General features: G+C 37.4%; 1 protein-coding gene across 3 annotated transcripts in view; it reads right to left on the bottom strand.

Moving 5' to 3' along the window:
• Positions 1 to 16786, bottom strand: part of foxp4 (forkhead box P4) — a 189838-nt gene that overhangs the window by 17620 nt on the left and 155432 nt on the right. For all 3 annotated transcript variants that reach the window (XM_056468746.1, XM_056468745.1, XM_056468747.1), the window contains exons 11-14: positions 10325 to 10408; positions 7481 to 7682; positions 7309 to 7385; positions 5032 to 5133 (exon numbers count right to left, since the gene is read on the bottom strand). In XM_056468746.1, coding sequence (XP_056324721.1) covers positions 5032 to 5133; positions 7309 to 7385; positions 7481 to 7682; positions 10325 to 10408 — 465 coding nt within the window. The remainder of the gene's footprint in view (positions 1 to 5031; positions 5134 to 7308; positions 7386 to 7480; positions 7683 to 10324; positions 10409 to 16786) is intronic.

Genomic DNA, 16786 nt, shown 5'->3' with positions numbered 1-16786 from the left:
ACAGAAGAAAACGCTCTAGACTAGAAGTGTGTGTTTAAATATGGGTCAATTTCTGTCCTTGTCCACATTTAAAAAAAATGACACAGCTCAACCAAGGACACTTGTAGATACTTGTAGGCTTAACAAAAATGTAGCAGTGTACAAGCATTTTGAAATACTTTTTTTTTGGAGATGCCACTGAGGAATAAGACTTTAGTGCTCTTTATGAGAACATGGCTTAGAGAAATGATCAGGTTACAAATGTTTAAACACACAATCATTAGTTTAACAACTACTGCGACATTCATAAGAGCAATAAGGGAAATGAATGGGAGACTGACAATTACACAAACCACTGAAAGATGCTGCAGAGCAAAATCTCCATGAGCAGCAATAATAACATATTAATAAAAATACATGTATTTATAGTGTCACGGAACTACAGCTTAATTAATTTTTGTTCATATTTTTAATCACTTACATCTATTATTATTTAAAAAAATAATAATTTAATTCTTAATTTAATAGTTATTTCAGTGTATATAAATTTTATGTTAAACAAATGTAACGGTACTTTACCAAATTATTGTTTAATAGATATTTAAATATTTCATATTTACCGTGTTAATTATTAAGTAAATAAATAAGTAACAATCTTTACATTATATTTTATTTAATATTTTAATACTGTGTATTTATAATATTTGATCAACTAATGGCAGCCTTGGTAAGAAAAATACAAAAAAATATATATATTTGATAAAACACAAAGGACCTATTGTACAAAAATACATATAATAACAGCTCTTATCATTACATCTCACAGTATATTTGAATTAATATATTAACATTGTGCATTTAGTGTATTTTTGATCAAATAATTGTAGCCTTCTTGGGCAACAGAAAAAACAACTAAATTATAATTTGATATTTGCTAAAACTGTCTATAATAACAGCTCTTAACTGTACAATTAATGCATACACCTCTATCACGGCCACAAAATGCACCAGTTTTCCAGAATGACCCATCTTGTGAATAAGAGCCGCCCTGTAACTGATCAATGACTTCCCCTGCTCTCCGGACCTGACTTTTCATGAAATATAGATGGCCATTAAGAGCACCGGAGAACATGCGTCTCCATTTCTATATTTAATACAGGGCCCAAACGACCGGCAGGAGAAGACGACGAGTGAGTATGTGCAGTTATTAAAATAAAAAGAGGAGAAAGAGAGAGAGAGAGAGAAAAGAAAAAAACACGATCCGAGCAAAAGTAGTTGGATCCATTAATTGTTAAATTTCATAAAAGTGAAATGAGTTGTTAAAGATATTCCTGCCACTTTCACCTCGCTCCTCTGAAAGTCTGGCTGGCTAAAGCTCACTAACGGCTCCTGGGCGCCTCTGCGGTTCAACACTATTAGCCTGCTGTTCAGTCTGGATGCCCTCGGCCTCCACGGGTCCCTCTCGCACCTCATCTTCTCCGCTTCGCCCCCTCCAGAGGCTGGGCCACACAAATGAGCCTTGGGCCGGTGCTGGATGAATGTGGGGCAGCACCTCCTCGGCCCGAGTGAATGGCTAATGAGGAGACCGACTGACTGACTGACTGACTGACTGACTGTTACTGTATGCAGGGTCTGCTTCTTCTTACATCTTAAGTCTATTGGGGAAGAACTATTGGAGGTGCTGGGAAGAGATGGATGGATGGATAGATGTGTTAGCACATTCTTATGAGGGGTGAAGTAATGGGTGAAAAGGGTGGTGGGGAGAAACGGGACACTAAATGGGACGGTTAAAGTACATGGTCAGGTTTGGGCCTTTAATGAGCGATGTAATCTGTTCTTAGCTTTGGGCAGATACTGTAGAGTCTAAAGCTAATAAATTTATTTCACAATTGTATGCTTAAATAAAAGAATGAACAAAGTAATTCAGTTTATTGCTGGATAAAAGTTACTATTATTTAAAATACGCAAATAACGTGAATACAAATACTACTACTACTCATCAGAATTTCATAGCAATAATACATATTATTATAATAAAAAGATATATAAAAGGGATCAGAATTGTGTCCAAATGTTAATAAGGTTATAAATATAACTAATAACTCAATAAGAGAAGTTACTATTATTTATGTTAATAAAAAACAGACATTAACAATAGCTGTATGAAAAAATGTATTGACCTAAAACTAATTTTGTAACGTGTAATAATAATTAATTATAGATTTTAATTATTCTATAAAAATGTAACATTTATAGCTTTTTTTGCTAATTATTATTTTTTAAGTATATTGTTGCATAAGTATGCTTTATAATACCAGTTTGACCTGGCCTAAAATATCACCAAGGTTTAGAAAAATATTAAATAATACACAAAATAAATCTGCTAGCTCTGGTCGCCGCAGGTAGCATGAAACTGACTTTCACATAGTTAAATCAGCTGTTTGGACATCAAAGCTTGGGCTCACACACTCGCACGCACGCACACACACACACACACACAGGTGGAAGAGTGAGGACAGAGACAGCAGAGATGTCAGGAGATGCAGAGCTGATACAGAACTGGCTCTGGACCAGTGGGGCGCATGTTAATCAACCAGGCTAAATTAAACTGTCTGATAAGAGTTACAACACTACGTGCCAATGGACTGATAAAACACACTGTGTTGTTATACTGTACCAGTCAAAAGTTTGGGATCACTAAGTTAAAAAAATACAGTAAAACTTAAAATTGTGAATTATTAATAATATTTCTTATTAAATGTGTTTTCAAATATTTTTCCCCTGCTGAATTTTCAGTATCATTACTCCAGTCTTTAGAGTCACATCATCATTAAGGAATTATTCTAGTTTGATAATTTGGTGTTTTTGGTACACGATCATTAATAATAATTCTTATAATTATCAATGTTTAAAGCCCTTTTCCTGTTTATTATTTTTGTTAACATAACAGCATTTATTTGAAATAAAAGCTTTACATTTGTTTAAAGTCTTTAAGTTCACTCTTGAACAGTTTCAAGTTCACTGATGAATAAAAGTAAACCTTTTAATTGTACACTATAACAGCTTCCACAAAAAAATGAAGCATATATCCAGTTTTCAACACTGATAATAATAATGTGATATAAGGAAAATATGTTTTTTAAGCAATAGTTCATCACATTAGACTGATTTTAGAAGAATCAGAAACAATTAGTGTTACACTAAAGCAGAGTTTCTGCAGTTTTCACAAAGTCAAATTTAAGAGTTTAAGACCTTTTCAAGACCCTTATGAATTAAGTTTCAGACTTATACAGGACTTTTCTTTCTATTCTATTCTATTTAGTTAATTCAAGGCCACATATTTTAAATAAATTGTCAAAACAAGCAAACTCTAATTGTATACATACACATTTTTGAACATAACTTATCTTAAAAAATCTTTAAAAACTATAATAAACTAAATGTATGCACAACCGTCTGTCCAGGTCAGCGTCCTAACTATATATGGACTATGAATACACAGAGAACTTTTAGACAAATATTTTTGTAAGGACGATAATATAACCATATTGGTCAAAAGAGTTTTGTTAAAACTTCTATTGAGATGGATTGTTGGTGATTGGACGCATGTTGGCCCGATTAGAGAAGACCTGTTTACAATTATCGAAGACCTACAAGACAAAATTTCAGTGAATTTAAGACATTTTAAAGCCTAAAATGTAGTTTTTGAAATTTAAGCCGTTTTAAGCCGTTTTTTACAGTTTTACTGTATTTTTGATTCAATAAATGCAACATTGGTGACCAAAATTACTTGTTTAAACATTAAAACAAAACAACATTAAAAATCTTACTGACTCCAAACAGATAAGATAATATTTGAAATGTTCAAAGACAGATCCATTCTTCTTTTGACACTTTTAGGTGAATGTTTTTAGAGAAGATAGAGACTAAAGGAAATGAAAAGAGCCAGACTTGAACTTCCTGCTCCCACCTACCAAACAGCATTCGGCAGGCTGACGCCACAGAACACAATCCAAACAATCCGGAGAGCACATCAGGACAGCAACAAAGCAAAGAAAAACAGATCTGGGACTGGCCCGGGTTGCAACTTGGCTGTCTGGGTGATGCCAGGCATCATTAATAACCTCTCACTGTTATTGGAGCTCTACTGAAGGCCGTATCTCTGTTGTACCTGCTGTACCCCTTGGCACAAAGCGAGAATTTATTGTTGTTTTGGGTCATGTTGAACAATTGGCTACATCTGTTGCTCTGTTTTTATCTCTGTGAGACTTATAAAAGAGGGAGTTCTTTTGCATCACCGCCAGGAGGTTGGCATGGGCAAGCGAACTCTTCTTACATTTTTTGCGAGCACTACAGGCTGGTTGATTCCTGTGACTGCTGTTTAGATGATATGAGCAACTAAGCATTATATAATCACAAAATTTGTCCAAAATAATTCAGGGGCAAAATGCTGTCAACTGTTTAAATGCTGTTTAAATAATAATAATAAATCTATGTTTAGCATATATTTTAATGAATATATATTTAGATCAAAAGGTAAATACAGTAACAGGCTTTTTACTGCATATTTTTCCAGCAACATGACATTCACAAGATTTACTGTAGCACTGAAAAGTTTGGGGTTGGTAAGTTTTTCTTTTTATTTTATTTAATTATGCACTATTTATTTACCAAATAGTCTTATATGCTCATAAAAGCTGCTTTTATTTGTTAAAAAATAAAAATACAGCTAAAATAGTAATATTGTGAAATATTTTTTACAATTTAAAATCACTTTTCTATTTAAATAGACTGTAAAATGCAATTTCATTACCTGACTGAAAAGCTGTTAGTGTTTGCTTTGAATTATAACTGATTATAATATGATAATTAATATGGCATCAATATTAAAAAGCAATTGTACTTTTTAACGAATTTCGAAAAACTTCTAATACATTTTTCAACACTCATGGATGATGTCCTTGCTGAATGAAAGTTCTATTTCATTATATTTCCTATGCCAGTCAAACACATGATTAATCAAACTATTATGTCAAGCAGTATGGCCATTACCTTCCATGTTGCTGTGTTTCTCCTGAAATAGGCGAACATTCGTGTAAACCAGTTATAGATCTCATTTAAAGTCAGCTGTCGGTCAGGGGCTTCCAGGATGGCCTGGTGAAAGAGAGAACGGAAGAGAGCAGGTGTCAAGAGGTGATTCAGATGGCTGTTATTAGTGAGACATTAGCTGATGGACGGCCAGGCAGTGCATTATGGATAGTGCCGCACGATTCAGCATGACTGACACCGAGCTAAAAGATGCGCATAAATCCTGACTTTCCAGCAGACACCTCTGAACTCCACTCAAGTGCACTGGAGCACAGCGCTAAACGTTTAGATTATGATTGCCAACTTCCACAAATTTCTCATGATCGATTGCTGATTAAATTAACAATCAATTAATAATATAACTGAACTTCTCCTTAAAAGGATAGTTCACCCAAAAATGAATATTCTGTTATCATTTACTCCTCCACTTGTTTCAAACCTGTCTGAACATCTTTCTTCTGTTGAACACAAAGAAAGACATTCTGGAGAAGAAAAAAAAAACTTCCATATTATTTTTAGTTAATACTATGATTGTCAATAACATACCCCATGTCAGCATGTCAGAGTTGTACCCCATCGTGCCCCAACGTTGTGGGGACGTTTGATTTTGTTAGGAAATGAAAATCGAATTGACGCCAGAATGCAATGTCAGGCCATTGTCAATGTCCAACCTAAAATCAACCAAATATCAACATCTAATCATGTTACACCTTGACGTTGTGTGGACGTTACCACTATGACATCTATCAGACGTTGGATTTTGGTCACTTTCCAACACAACCTAAAATCAACCAAATACCAATGTAATTTGACGTCGGTAATGGACGTCAAAATACTGTTGTCCTTAGATGCTGACTAGACATTGAATTTTGACATCATGATCTAAATCTAACCTAATATTAACGTCTTATGATGTGTGCCTGCTAGGCATCCATTTTAGAAAATTAACAATATGATAATGCTGGGCACATTGTGGTGAAAAACATTATTAATAAGTAAATCGTAGACATGTATCGCTTTTTTCTCTTGAATCGATTCTGAGCTTTCTGAGTTTTCAACAATAGATGGCTCTAGGCTTTACAAACAGCCACAATCTTCTTGCATCCAATTCCTTTCACATACCACTTGAAAACAAAATAATCCTTATTAAATTTAGAAAAGGTTTAAGCAGTTTACATAACTTTTCATAGTGTTAAAATTTCACTTTTGTTATAAAAGCAATAGGCAGCCGTAAACGTTAAACACATAAAAACATTTGTTGTTAAAGACTAAGAATAGAATATAATCAAGAGAGAATAGTGATAAAATTTTTAATTAATTTTCAGAATTAATGTAGAACCTATTTCTCGAATGACTGAGGCACGTGAACAATTAATCGGTGCAAGTTAATCCACTTTAAAAAAAGAACACACACACACACAAAAAACGTGTTTCGGTAATCTTCAATCAAGGTCTGACAATTTACTTCCTCATTTGAAGTTGTGGTTCTTCTCTGTTGACATTAATTTTATAGCTTCAGCCACAATAATCTTAACCCTTAGCTCTCTCTCTTACCATTAATTAGATATAAATAAATGATGTGAAAAATAGAAAGTTCTGCCTTCTACTCAATACTCCATTTCAGTTGGAAGTAGATCAAAATACTGAAATAAAAGTCTCAGCAACTTCCGGTTTAGGCATTACTTTTATGAAACCCATGCTTACTTAATCATCAATAAGGTGCATTGAATTAAAGCATTATTGTACAGTTTATCAACTGTCATTTAATCGTTAGAATGCCTAATCCAGATCTCTACATCACACACACTGTAAAACCCAAACAGTTAAGGTGACTGAAACCATTTGAGAAAACTGATTGCAACAAATTATTTCAGTTCAAAAACAAATCCTAATGAGTACTGTGAACTTAATCCATTTGAGTAAATGAAGTAATTTGAGCACAGTAAAACCCGATAAATGAAGAGAACTCAAACCAACTAAGTACTATAAAACGCAATAAGTTAAGGCAACTTAAACCGTTTGAGGAAACCGATTGCTACAAACCATTTGAGTTAAAAAAAAATCTATATGAGTACTTTGAACTTGCTCCATTTAAGGTATTTAATTAACTCATTACCTTCAACACTGAGTTTAAAACTCTTTTCAAATGAGTAGAATTAACTTTTAGTAAATTTTGAGTTAACTAAACTCATTTCATATGATAAAGTTGACTGATGGGTTTTCCAGTGCAGGGTAACTTACGTGTCGTATGAGGGAGGCGTAGGTGAATGGAGGCCTGACATCAGCGTTTTTGTAGAATTCACAATTCTGTGCAAGTTCTGTAACGGACGGAGACAAATGCAGATATGAATGCATTTATTTCAGTGGTGTAGAAAGCGTGATGAGCTGTATTTGGTGGTGCTGGGACACGGACCTGAAGCGATGGGGGTGCAGAACTTGTCGGAGTTGCGTCGCCGGATGGGTCCGACCCCGTGGAGGCTGGAGGAGCTGATGACGGAGGGGCCCTGCCTCATCGGGGTGATGGGGGTTGCAGCAGAGGTGGGGGGATGAGGAAGACCCTCAGGAAAACCATCATTTTCTCTTTTCGAAAGCGACACGCTTGAGGCCAGGTTCAGCTGGAGGAGAGAAAACAGAGTTGAAAGCTTATTTACAATGAAAATGACAAACCAGTTGTTTTACTAGTATATCTTATGTGTGCTATTGTTTAAAAGTTGGGTATCGGTACATATTTTCTGTGATTGTGAATGTTTTATGCTCAGTAAAGGCTGGTTTATACTTCTGCGTCGAGTGATTGGAGTGACCCACAGCGCCTGTCTTGCCCAAAGTTGTGCATTTATACTTCTGCATTCTGTTTGTTTTTTTCTGAACGTTACATGTAGCTCAAACTCGCTCATTCAGGGGTGGGAACTGACGTATGTGCAACAACTTTATTCATAAAGTAAACGCATAACAAAAGTCTCTATCTGGAGCTCCTTCTCGCAACTCGACACTTGTAAACAATCGCTCCATCTGGCTCGTGGCTCTCAGCACCACCCATGCTCGTCACCACCACCAAGCCGACCAATCACAGAGCTTGCTCTACGCGTCATTGTGACATGTAGTCACATTTTTTGAGAGGTTCACGTCAACAAACCTTCATTTTTAGCATAATTCGTTCAGTCTTAAATGTTCAGAAATCTTTTAATTAAAAATGATGATCATTTATTTTTGTCATTTTCATAATTTCATCATTTAATTATTTTAATGGTACTATTTATGATTAAATGATTTTCAAATGTCCTAAAAATACTGTGAAATATTTGCTGTTGAGTTACAAGGGTTTTGGGATTCTTAAAACATTATTTACTATAAATATGATTACAAAATTGTGAATATATTTTAATAGTTGTTTTATTAAATTTAAATTAAAATGTAAAATTTTATGAAATAACCATTTACTTTTTTTTTATTCATTATGTAGGAAATAAAACTATTTAAATAAATGATTTATGTTTGTAAGGAGTAAATATAAAATCATATTCAATGGACTATTTACTCAGCAACAAAAAAACTGTAACAGTTTGTTATTGTTGTTTAGTTGCATTTCCTTGTTGCTGTTTATTGTTAAAGAAAACCATGCATATAAGAAATTAAGCACAACAATGACAGCGCAAAACACACATTTCTCCTTTAGTTCGGCACGTAAATCTCCCCACACCTTGGTTTTAATTCGCATAATCACCAGCGTTGCAATTATAAACCAGGAAATATAATCATCGTCAAATTGTCATTGCTCTCCCGCTGTGAGAAGCACATCCTGCGATCCTTGCCAGCACATCCATGCCAAAAGCAGTTGGCACAGTGACTCCATTATAAGATGATCCCATTCACCCGGTGAAATTCAAACAAAGCACCCCACAAATCGTGTTTCTCAACCGCGCGCGCACAAACGAGGCTCCTCGGTGACACCACGTCTGCAATTAAAGCCACACAAGAGGAGCAAAACAAAGCGATACATGGTAGGAGGGGAGTAAAACAACAATCTGGCAACAAACAAGGCTTGCGGTTACCCGCCCTCATTGTGGCCCTGCTCTGCCCAATTAGCTTCGGCGGGCACAGAGCGCAAGGAAACAGCTTTCCCCATCGCTCAGGGAGTCTTTTTCGGGGTTGCTTGTTTTGCTCTAATTAAAACCATCATGTGCACGTGTGAGCAGCCAGAGATAGAGCGAGCCAGAGGAGGGGTTGAAGCTAATATGGCGAATTAAACAGAGCCGGCCCTCTTTTCTCTCTGTTCTCATTGCCACAGGAGCCAACCTGGCCCATCTCCAGTAATTAGGGAGCAAAATGGTTTAACAGGTACTTAATTAACGCTGGAGCCGCGCCAGTTTGCTGTGCCAAACACCCAACGATCTTAATAGCGGTCAATGCCACACACGGGTTTGAGCTTGTGCTAAGCTCCGCCCTAATGCTCACCCTTACCACTTAATGCTAATTCCTTCTCTTGATCACACTCACAATTATCATTTTTTTTTCATACTCTCTCTCGCTCTCGTTTCTTGTCTATGTCACTCGTCCCGGCCCGGTCGCTGGTTCCCCATTACCGTCTAATGGCAGCTGATCCAGAGAATTTGTCTCCAAACAGGAGACGCGGCCTACTTTCGCCCTCCGCCTTCATTTATATCCCCGCGAATTAAGACACTCCACTTCTAATTGACAATTAATTTCGACATCTTCGTATTTTAATAAGACTCCTCATCAATCTCGGCATGAAATATTCATTAGATTGCTAATAATTGCCCAGGCAGCTGCTGGCTTGAGGCGGGGGAAAGCGCATTTTGTGATGCTGGCGTATGGAGGAATATCTGGTAAGTCCTGCACAAAACACTATTTAAAAAAACACATCTTCAAGTATTCAAGCGCTCATATGACGTGGAGAGGAAATCAGACACAATGAGAACTTAATCTGCAACACTTGAGTGGAAGGTGCTTAACGGCTGGCTTGAATAAAACCATACTTTTATAAAGCTCAAGGTGAACAGGTAAACATAAGTCTGGAATAAGAGGATGTGAGAGTTTTAGTTGCTCTCCAGGACCACAGTCAGCAGAAGAGAACTGCACTGCCACTGTTCTCCAACAGAGGGCAGTCTTTAGTGCCCCACACAGCTAATTTATTGATCATATCATGTGCCGTGGAAGTTTTATGTGTAAAAATGATTAAAGATGCATTATTAAAAGGTTGTAAGAATGAGAAAATTGAAGTCAAAAGTTATGAACTCACAGGTTGGTTGAAATGCTTTGGCTCCGATGGACGCATGTGCAGGTGAGCCATCATGGCCTGCAGACGCTCGCTCTCTTTGGCCAGCTAGAGAAGACAAATATAGACATATTAGACAAAAAAAAGTCAAAGCAGCTTTCCAAACTAAGATTATTTCTCAAAATAAATGGATAAAAAAAATCTTTGGTACAATCAAAACATCCAGCCTGACACAGCAATAGCCTTTCTGATGATAATTGTAAGTGCACTATTTAATAAAAAAATTCAAAATATTATTATTATTCATTCATTTTCTTTTCGGCTTAGTCCCTTTATTAATCCAGGGGCGCCACAGAGCAATGAACTTATCCAGCATATGTTTTACGCAGCTGATGCCCTTCCAGCTGCAACCCATCACTGGTAAACATCCATACACACTCATTCACACACATACACTACGGACAATTTAGCCCAATTCACCTGTACCGTGGGGACTTGTGGGGGAAACCGAAGCACCCGGAGGAACCCACGCAAACACGAGAAGAACATGCAAACTCCACACAGAAATGCCAACTGACCCAGCCGAGGCTCGAACCAGCAACCTTCTTGCTGTGAGGCGAACGTGCTATCTACTGCGCCACCATACAGCCCATTTTCATTATTATTCAAATAATTCTTATTATTATAGAACTGTCAACAAAGTGCAATTAAAATATGGTTTAACAGTAAAGCATTTCAACATGATGTAAATATAATCTTATGCAGTTATTCACCTCATTTCCTACTCAATTACGCATTTTAATGACATTTTAAGAACTAATCTTTGCTGGATCAGCTTGTAAGATGGTGAAAAATACTTATTTTTAAATACAAATTTATTATCATCCATCACAAAAAAATAGAAATCTGGTAAAAACTTGTTTTAAATAAAAACTGTACCCTTTAGGCAAATGACACACAGGCCTGCTCATTCAACTATCCTCAGTCAGAATTTGGCCACTTGAATAATAAAAAATTTAATTTGTCTTAAAGATGGGTTCTCAAACTGCCAGCCCGCGGGCCATTTGCACCTCCCCCCCTCCTCCCCGCAACTGACGTCAAAAATATAACGAGGTTCAAAACACATAACATATATTTTTGAATCACTATCATTGTTGTGCAGTCGCATATAGCCACTTGTGGTTTTGACCGGCCACCTAGTGGACGTTTAAACTACTGTAATATGTTCAGATTACTTTCGGTTTCTCTCAGCATGTGGTCAAGAGTAACGCACATGCAGATGGGGCTCATTTAAATGTTGAAATATATGTCCGAAAGGCTCTATTTTTACTAAAGCTTTATTTTTGAAAATATTCAAGGGTCATTTGATTATAATTAGTTTCATACCACCTGTATTGTGTTGTACAAACACATTTCCATGACTTACACGTTATGCTGGTGGTGTAAATATGATCATTTTGCTAATATTCAATTCAAATGGTCTCACCTCATTTAATAGATTTTCGTCATATGCTTATTAAAAATTGTATGAACAATGTGCATTAGTAAAATTTGACTTAATATTTCCCCGCTCTTTGTTGTAGTTTTACAAAAAAAATAAAGATCTTTGAGTTTTGAGTTTGAGAGCCAATTTGAGTTAGAGACCCTGTCTCAAGGCCTTCTTTTATCGATAATTTACACAATTTATGATGGCATAGCAGCCAAAAATGGAATAAATGAGCTCATATAGAGGTCAAAATTTGGACTTTGTTAGTGGGAGGGTGGGTTTTTCAAACCAACCAATCCCCCCTGGTTGCATGGCTGTATAATTCATATTATTTATTACTAATTAAATTATTATTATCATCATCACACAACTTATGCAGTTAAAAATGTATTTTTTTTTTGTAGTTTGCTTTCAAAAGTTAAACCCCATAGAATTTATTTTGGTGGAAAACTATAATGTGTTCTCAACCTGTTAGATAATACTACTACATAAAACTAGAAAGTTACTAGCAGGCTGCAAGTAACACTGTTTTGTTAACTTTTCAATGACCAAATATCAAAATAGTCCACCTAATTTTCCTTCAATTACGTTGTTTCGAACTATTTTTGTTTCTGTTTTTGCTGTATGCTCCTATTGAGGCTTTGGCAGCAGGAGTGTGCAATTATTTGTAATGCCAATACAGCACATTAAAAAGCGAGTGTCGTCATAGTGTGTGTCACTCCAGCGGGCGCCACTGAGAGGAAGAGGAGGAGGGAGTGACTGGAGATATTCTCTTGTGAGGATAATTTTGCATTCTGCCTGTTAACTGAGTCAGCTCACGGGGATGTTGACATGCCGTTTCACAGCTCTTGATTCCTCCGGGAGAAAACATCTCTCTCACGGTCCTCCTTCCCCTCTCCCTCTTTCCCTCGATTGCTGCATCTCTTTCAGAGACACTTGCCCTGTAACCACACTCGTCCTCGTTTGACATTCCTAAGCGCCATTTAGAGGAAGTGTGGAGGCAGTCGGCCCCTCTTAATCAAGGGGCGACACACTGACTCACAACGCTCCAAGACTGCCACCGTACACGTTAGAGGCACCAAAAGTGGCGATTCTCACACAGATGGTAGGATTTTACTGCACAAATTAAACTGTCAGTAAATTTAGAGAAAAAAAAGCTAAAAATAAATAACAGAATTTTCAATTGAGTTATACAAAATTTGAGTTTTTACAGCAGGGTATTCTGGGTGTTATTGGGGTTTCTAGGGGGTTGATAATCTATTCTGGGTAGTCAAGAGTTTCTAAGCAGTTTCTTATGACTTATCAATGGGTGCTATGGGGTGTTTGTTAGGCTTTTCTGGGTTAGTCCTAGGACACAAGTAGTTATCGGGGTATTCCAAGTACCCACATAACAAAATTTCTCTAAAGCAGTGGCCCACATGCTGCATTGAATTACAGTACATGACTGGACCACGTCTGGCTTCCAGACAAGGACCAAACATGGACCACATCTGGGTCAAGTCTCAGCCAAGTTAATAACTCATAACTGGGCCTGAGCTGGGGCATATAGGCAGGGGCCTAGCGGACATTTTAAAGTGGGGGGGACGGCAGTATGAGATCATATGTTCATATAATTATTAATCACCTGTTTCTGAATGGTCTGTCTCTAAATGTGAGGGGGACGGATCCCCCCTTCCACCCCGGTTGCTACGCCCCTCCATATAAGTTGGTATGTCACGATTGCAATGCAATTGATAAACCCATGAAACATTGCGCTTTAGGCACACTATGGGCATGCTTGGATTATTGCGCAAGTTTAAATAATTGAACTCAAGCAAAAACTTTTTGTGAGTTGAAAAACATCCACTGAGTAAATTAGAGCAAGTTTTCACGTTTGGTGTGAACCCAGCATTAGATCATTACAAGATTGTCGTATGGTCTTTGGGAGGTTAATGTGGGTTTTGGAATGCTGTGTTTACACCAGACGCAGAGCGTGAGCATAAATAGATGTGTGAACATTTTGAGTTTACTCGCTTCATTCGGGAGTCAAATTCACTTCCTAATAGACACGGATTCGCATCATGGGCAGTGCTTCCATCTTTCTGGTGACTCCAGCTTTGCGGCTAAATGGCTAACATGGATATTATTGAGAGAATAGCTGTGTTTATGTGCTTTAGGAATGCTGAAAAAGCGCAGATTCATTTGGCGCCGTGTCCACTATATCCATTCAGGGGTGCACCCAGCTCTGTGAGTTCATCAACTCCTCCAGAAACTATACATGGATGATGGAAGTTTTCATCCGTGCTTCCGACTGAGACGAGCCCAGTTTGATGAGCTGTTGTCCGGTGTCGGCAAGAGGATTTCCCCTCAGGACACCAACAACAGGTGCTACGTCATAATCACGGCCCTACAGGAAAGCTCCTGATTAGTTAACGTGGAGCAAATGTCAGCTGAAGTTCAGATTTTCCAACTCGAGTGATTCATGCGAAACAAGAGTTAAGCACGTGAAACACGCAAAACGCTCAACTTGCGCGCTTCATTTGCGCGAATCGCCTCATTCACGCCTCATTCTTTGCGACTTGATATGTAAACCACTCACGCATGATGCTTTATCCGCGTCTGGTGTGAATGCAGCCTAAGGTGTTATGAATAGTTGGTAGAGCATCTGGGTGGTTGCTAAAGTTTTCTTAGTGTTTCGTAGGCTGTTCTAGGTTAGCACTATAAGGTATGAGTGGATGTGCTTTGGGTCGTTTCTTGAAGTTTTCTATGCAATTTCTAAGGTATTATGGTTGATTACTGAAGTTGTGGGTAGTTGCTAAAATGGTGTAGTTGGTAGCTGTTGGAATTTTCTTTGTTGTTACTGGAGCGTAAGGGGTTGATAGGGTATTCTAGGTAGTTTATAGGGCATTACTCTGTGGTTGGTATGGTTCCTGCATGGGAGGATATTAGATAAGGGTTTCTGTTTAATGCCACTCAAGAGGTGAATGAATTTACACAGAAATTATACTTTAATTTCATACTTTAACTGTATACTTTAATGCTTGCAGCTGAGGTGGATAAGAGCAGACAGGTTTTTTTGGCAGCATCATGCCTTTACACAGATAACTATTAACTCGGCATAGAATGAATGTATTTACACAGCAGTTTTAATTGTATATGGTTTTGTTAGAGGCTTAGGGTAAATAAGAACTAATTTAACAATTTAATGTGGCTTTTATGCATTGCATCCTTACACAGAACTTTGAGCAGGCACTAAACAGTCTTAACTAAACACACCTCAGGACATGCCCAGGTGGTGGTTATTATGTGTTTTTAGAGTTCTTGATGATTTCGAAGGTTTTATGGTTGGTTGCTTTTCAATGCTAAGATGTTTTGGATGGTTGATGGGCTATTCATGGTTGATCCTAGATGCTGCTAGATTTTATTTTTTTGCGTTTATGTGGTTATAAGTCCCTTAATATGAGCAACAGAAAACAATGTTTACTTTAGGAACACTACATAATAATGGCTACATACTGGTCTGTTTTTTAAATCAATTATAAGCGGTAATAAAAATGTGATTACTGTTGTTATGTTGTGTTTTGTGGCTGTGCCCAGTGTTGCTGAAGTCATCCACAGATCTGAGCTGTTTATTCACCCATTAGCTGATATGTTTTTAATGAGGGGCTGCCCCATACTGGTCAGCTGGGCAATAAAAACAGTGGAAAATCTGAGGTTGTGTTCTGAGAGACACAGCAGGTTGGCAAAGGGTGGTTCTGGTCGGTGTGGGTTGGCATTAGGGTAATGGGGGCAGACTATGTGACAGGACGGAGGTAGACGTGAGAGGAAATACACTTGGACGTGGACTCACTCTCTTGTCACTTCTCATCACCCCTGCATCTATCTGGACACGCGTTTAAACATTCTTTGTGGGCCTCAAAGTGAGCACGGTGCCCATAAGCCTTGCAGGGCAGTGTTTTGTTTTTTTGAAAGAGCTTTGTTGTGAGAGGTTTATTTTTGGGAATGAGATGAGGTGGAGAACATTATGGGGAGGTGGCATGGAAAGAAAAGGGAAGCTGACCAATTATCAGGTCTGTCTGACTGGCAGTGATGATGGGAAGTAGTTGTGCCATGTAAAGCTGGAGGGTCTGAAGTGCCTGTCTCAATGTAAGCCCATCCAGGAGACATGTTTTTTTTAAGGGTTGTTGATTTACAGCTCTAAAAGCTGCGGAATTCCACCGCTTCAGGCATGGTAAGGTTACTTGACCTGTGTTTTAGTTTGAGGATTACAAGCAGCTCCCCCATAGCAAACGGTCTCGACGGCCTGTCAGTGTCTGCCAATCCCAACTGTCACTAGACGCTCTTCTGACAGTCTCTGCGTCCAAACAAATTACTCGCACAGACAATAAAACTTCGTCCACCACTAAACAGAACACATTTCAGGGTCACAAATAGGTTAACCCTTGTGCGCTCTAAGAATTCTGAATGCATCAACAGCTCAAAAATGACCTGCTTTCACTAAACCTTTGAAAAAAAGCAGCAAACTTTAATTTAAATCCTTCAATCCATTTTGCATGAAGAAACAACGTCATAATTTATTACAAACTCTGTGAATAATTAAGTTTTCTCTCTAATTATGTGTAACAGTGGTCACCACTCATTTTTGACCAAAGTAAAGGATATATTTTCTAATGCTAAAGGTACCTGCATACTGTAAGTGCTAAAGCAGCAGATTTTTAGTGTGCGTTTGTGGGTAGGTGGGGGGATGCAATGTTGGTGCTATTTTAGAAAAAGTCATCAAACTTCAGACAAAAGACAAAACAAAACATGATTTAGGTGTTTTTTTCCTGCTCTTAAAAAGTGCACAGGTTTTTTTTGAACCAGGATGGATAAGATTTATTTTTTACATTGCCTTCAATTAAAAATGTCATTAAATTTGTAGAATATGGCAAACATAAAACAAATTTTTTTATCTTTTTGTAAAAATTTTTTTATGTTAAATTGAATTAGAATTAAGCACTTAATTTCATATTAGTACATAA

The sequence above is a fragment of the Danio aesculapii genome, chromosome 11 (genome assembly GCF_903798145.1).
Source record: "Danio aesculapii chromosome 11, fDanAes4.1, whole genome shotgun sequence".
NCBI lineage: Eukaryota > Metazoa > Chordata > Actinopteri > Cypriniformes > Danionidae > Danio > Danio aesculapii.
This window is presented reverse-complemented; position numbering and strand designations above follow the sequence as displayed.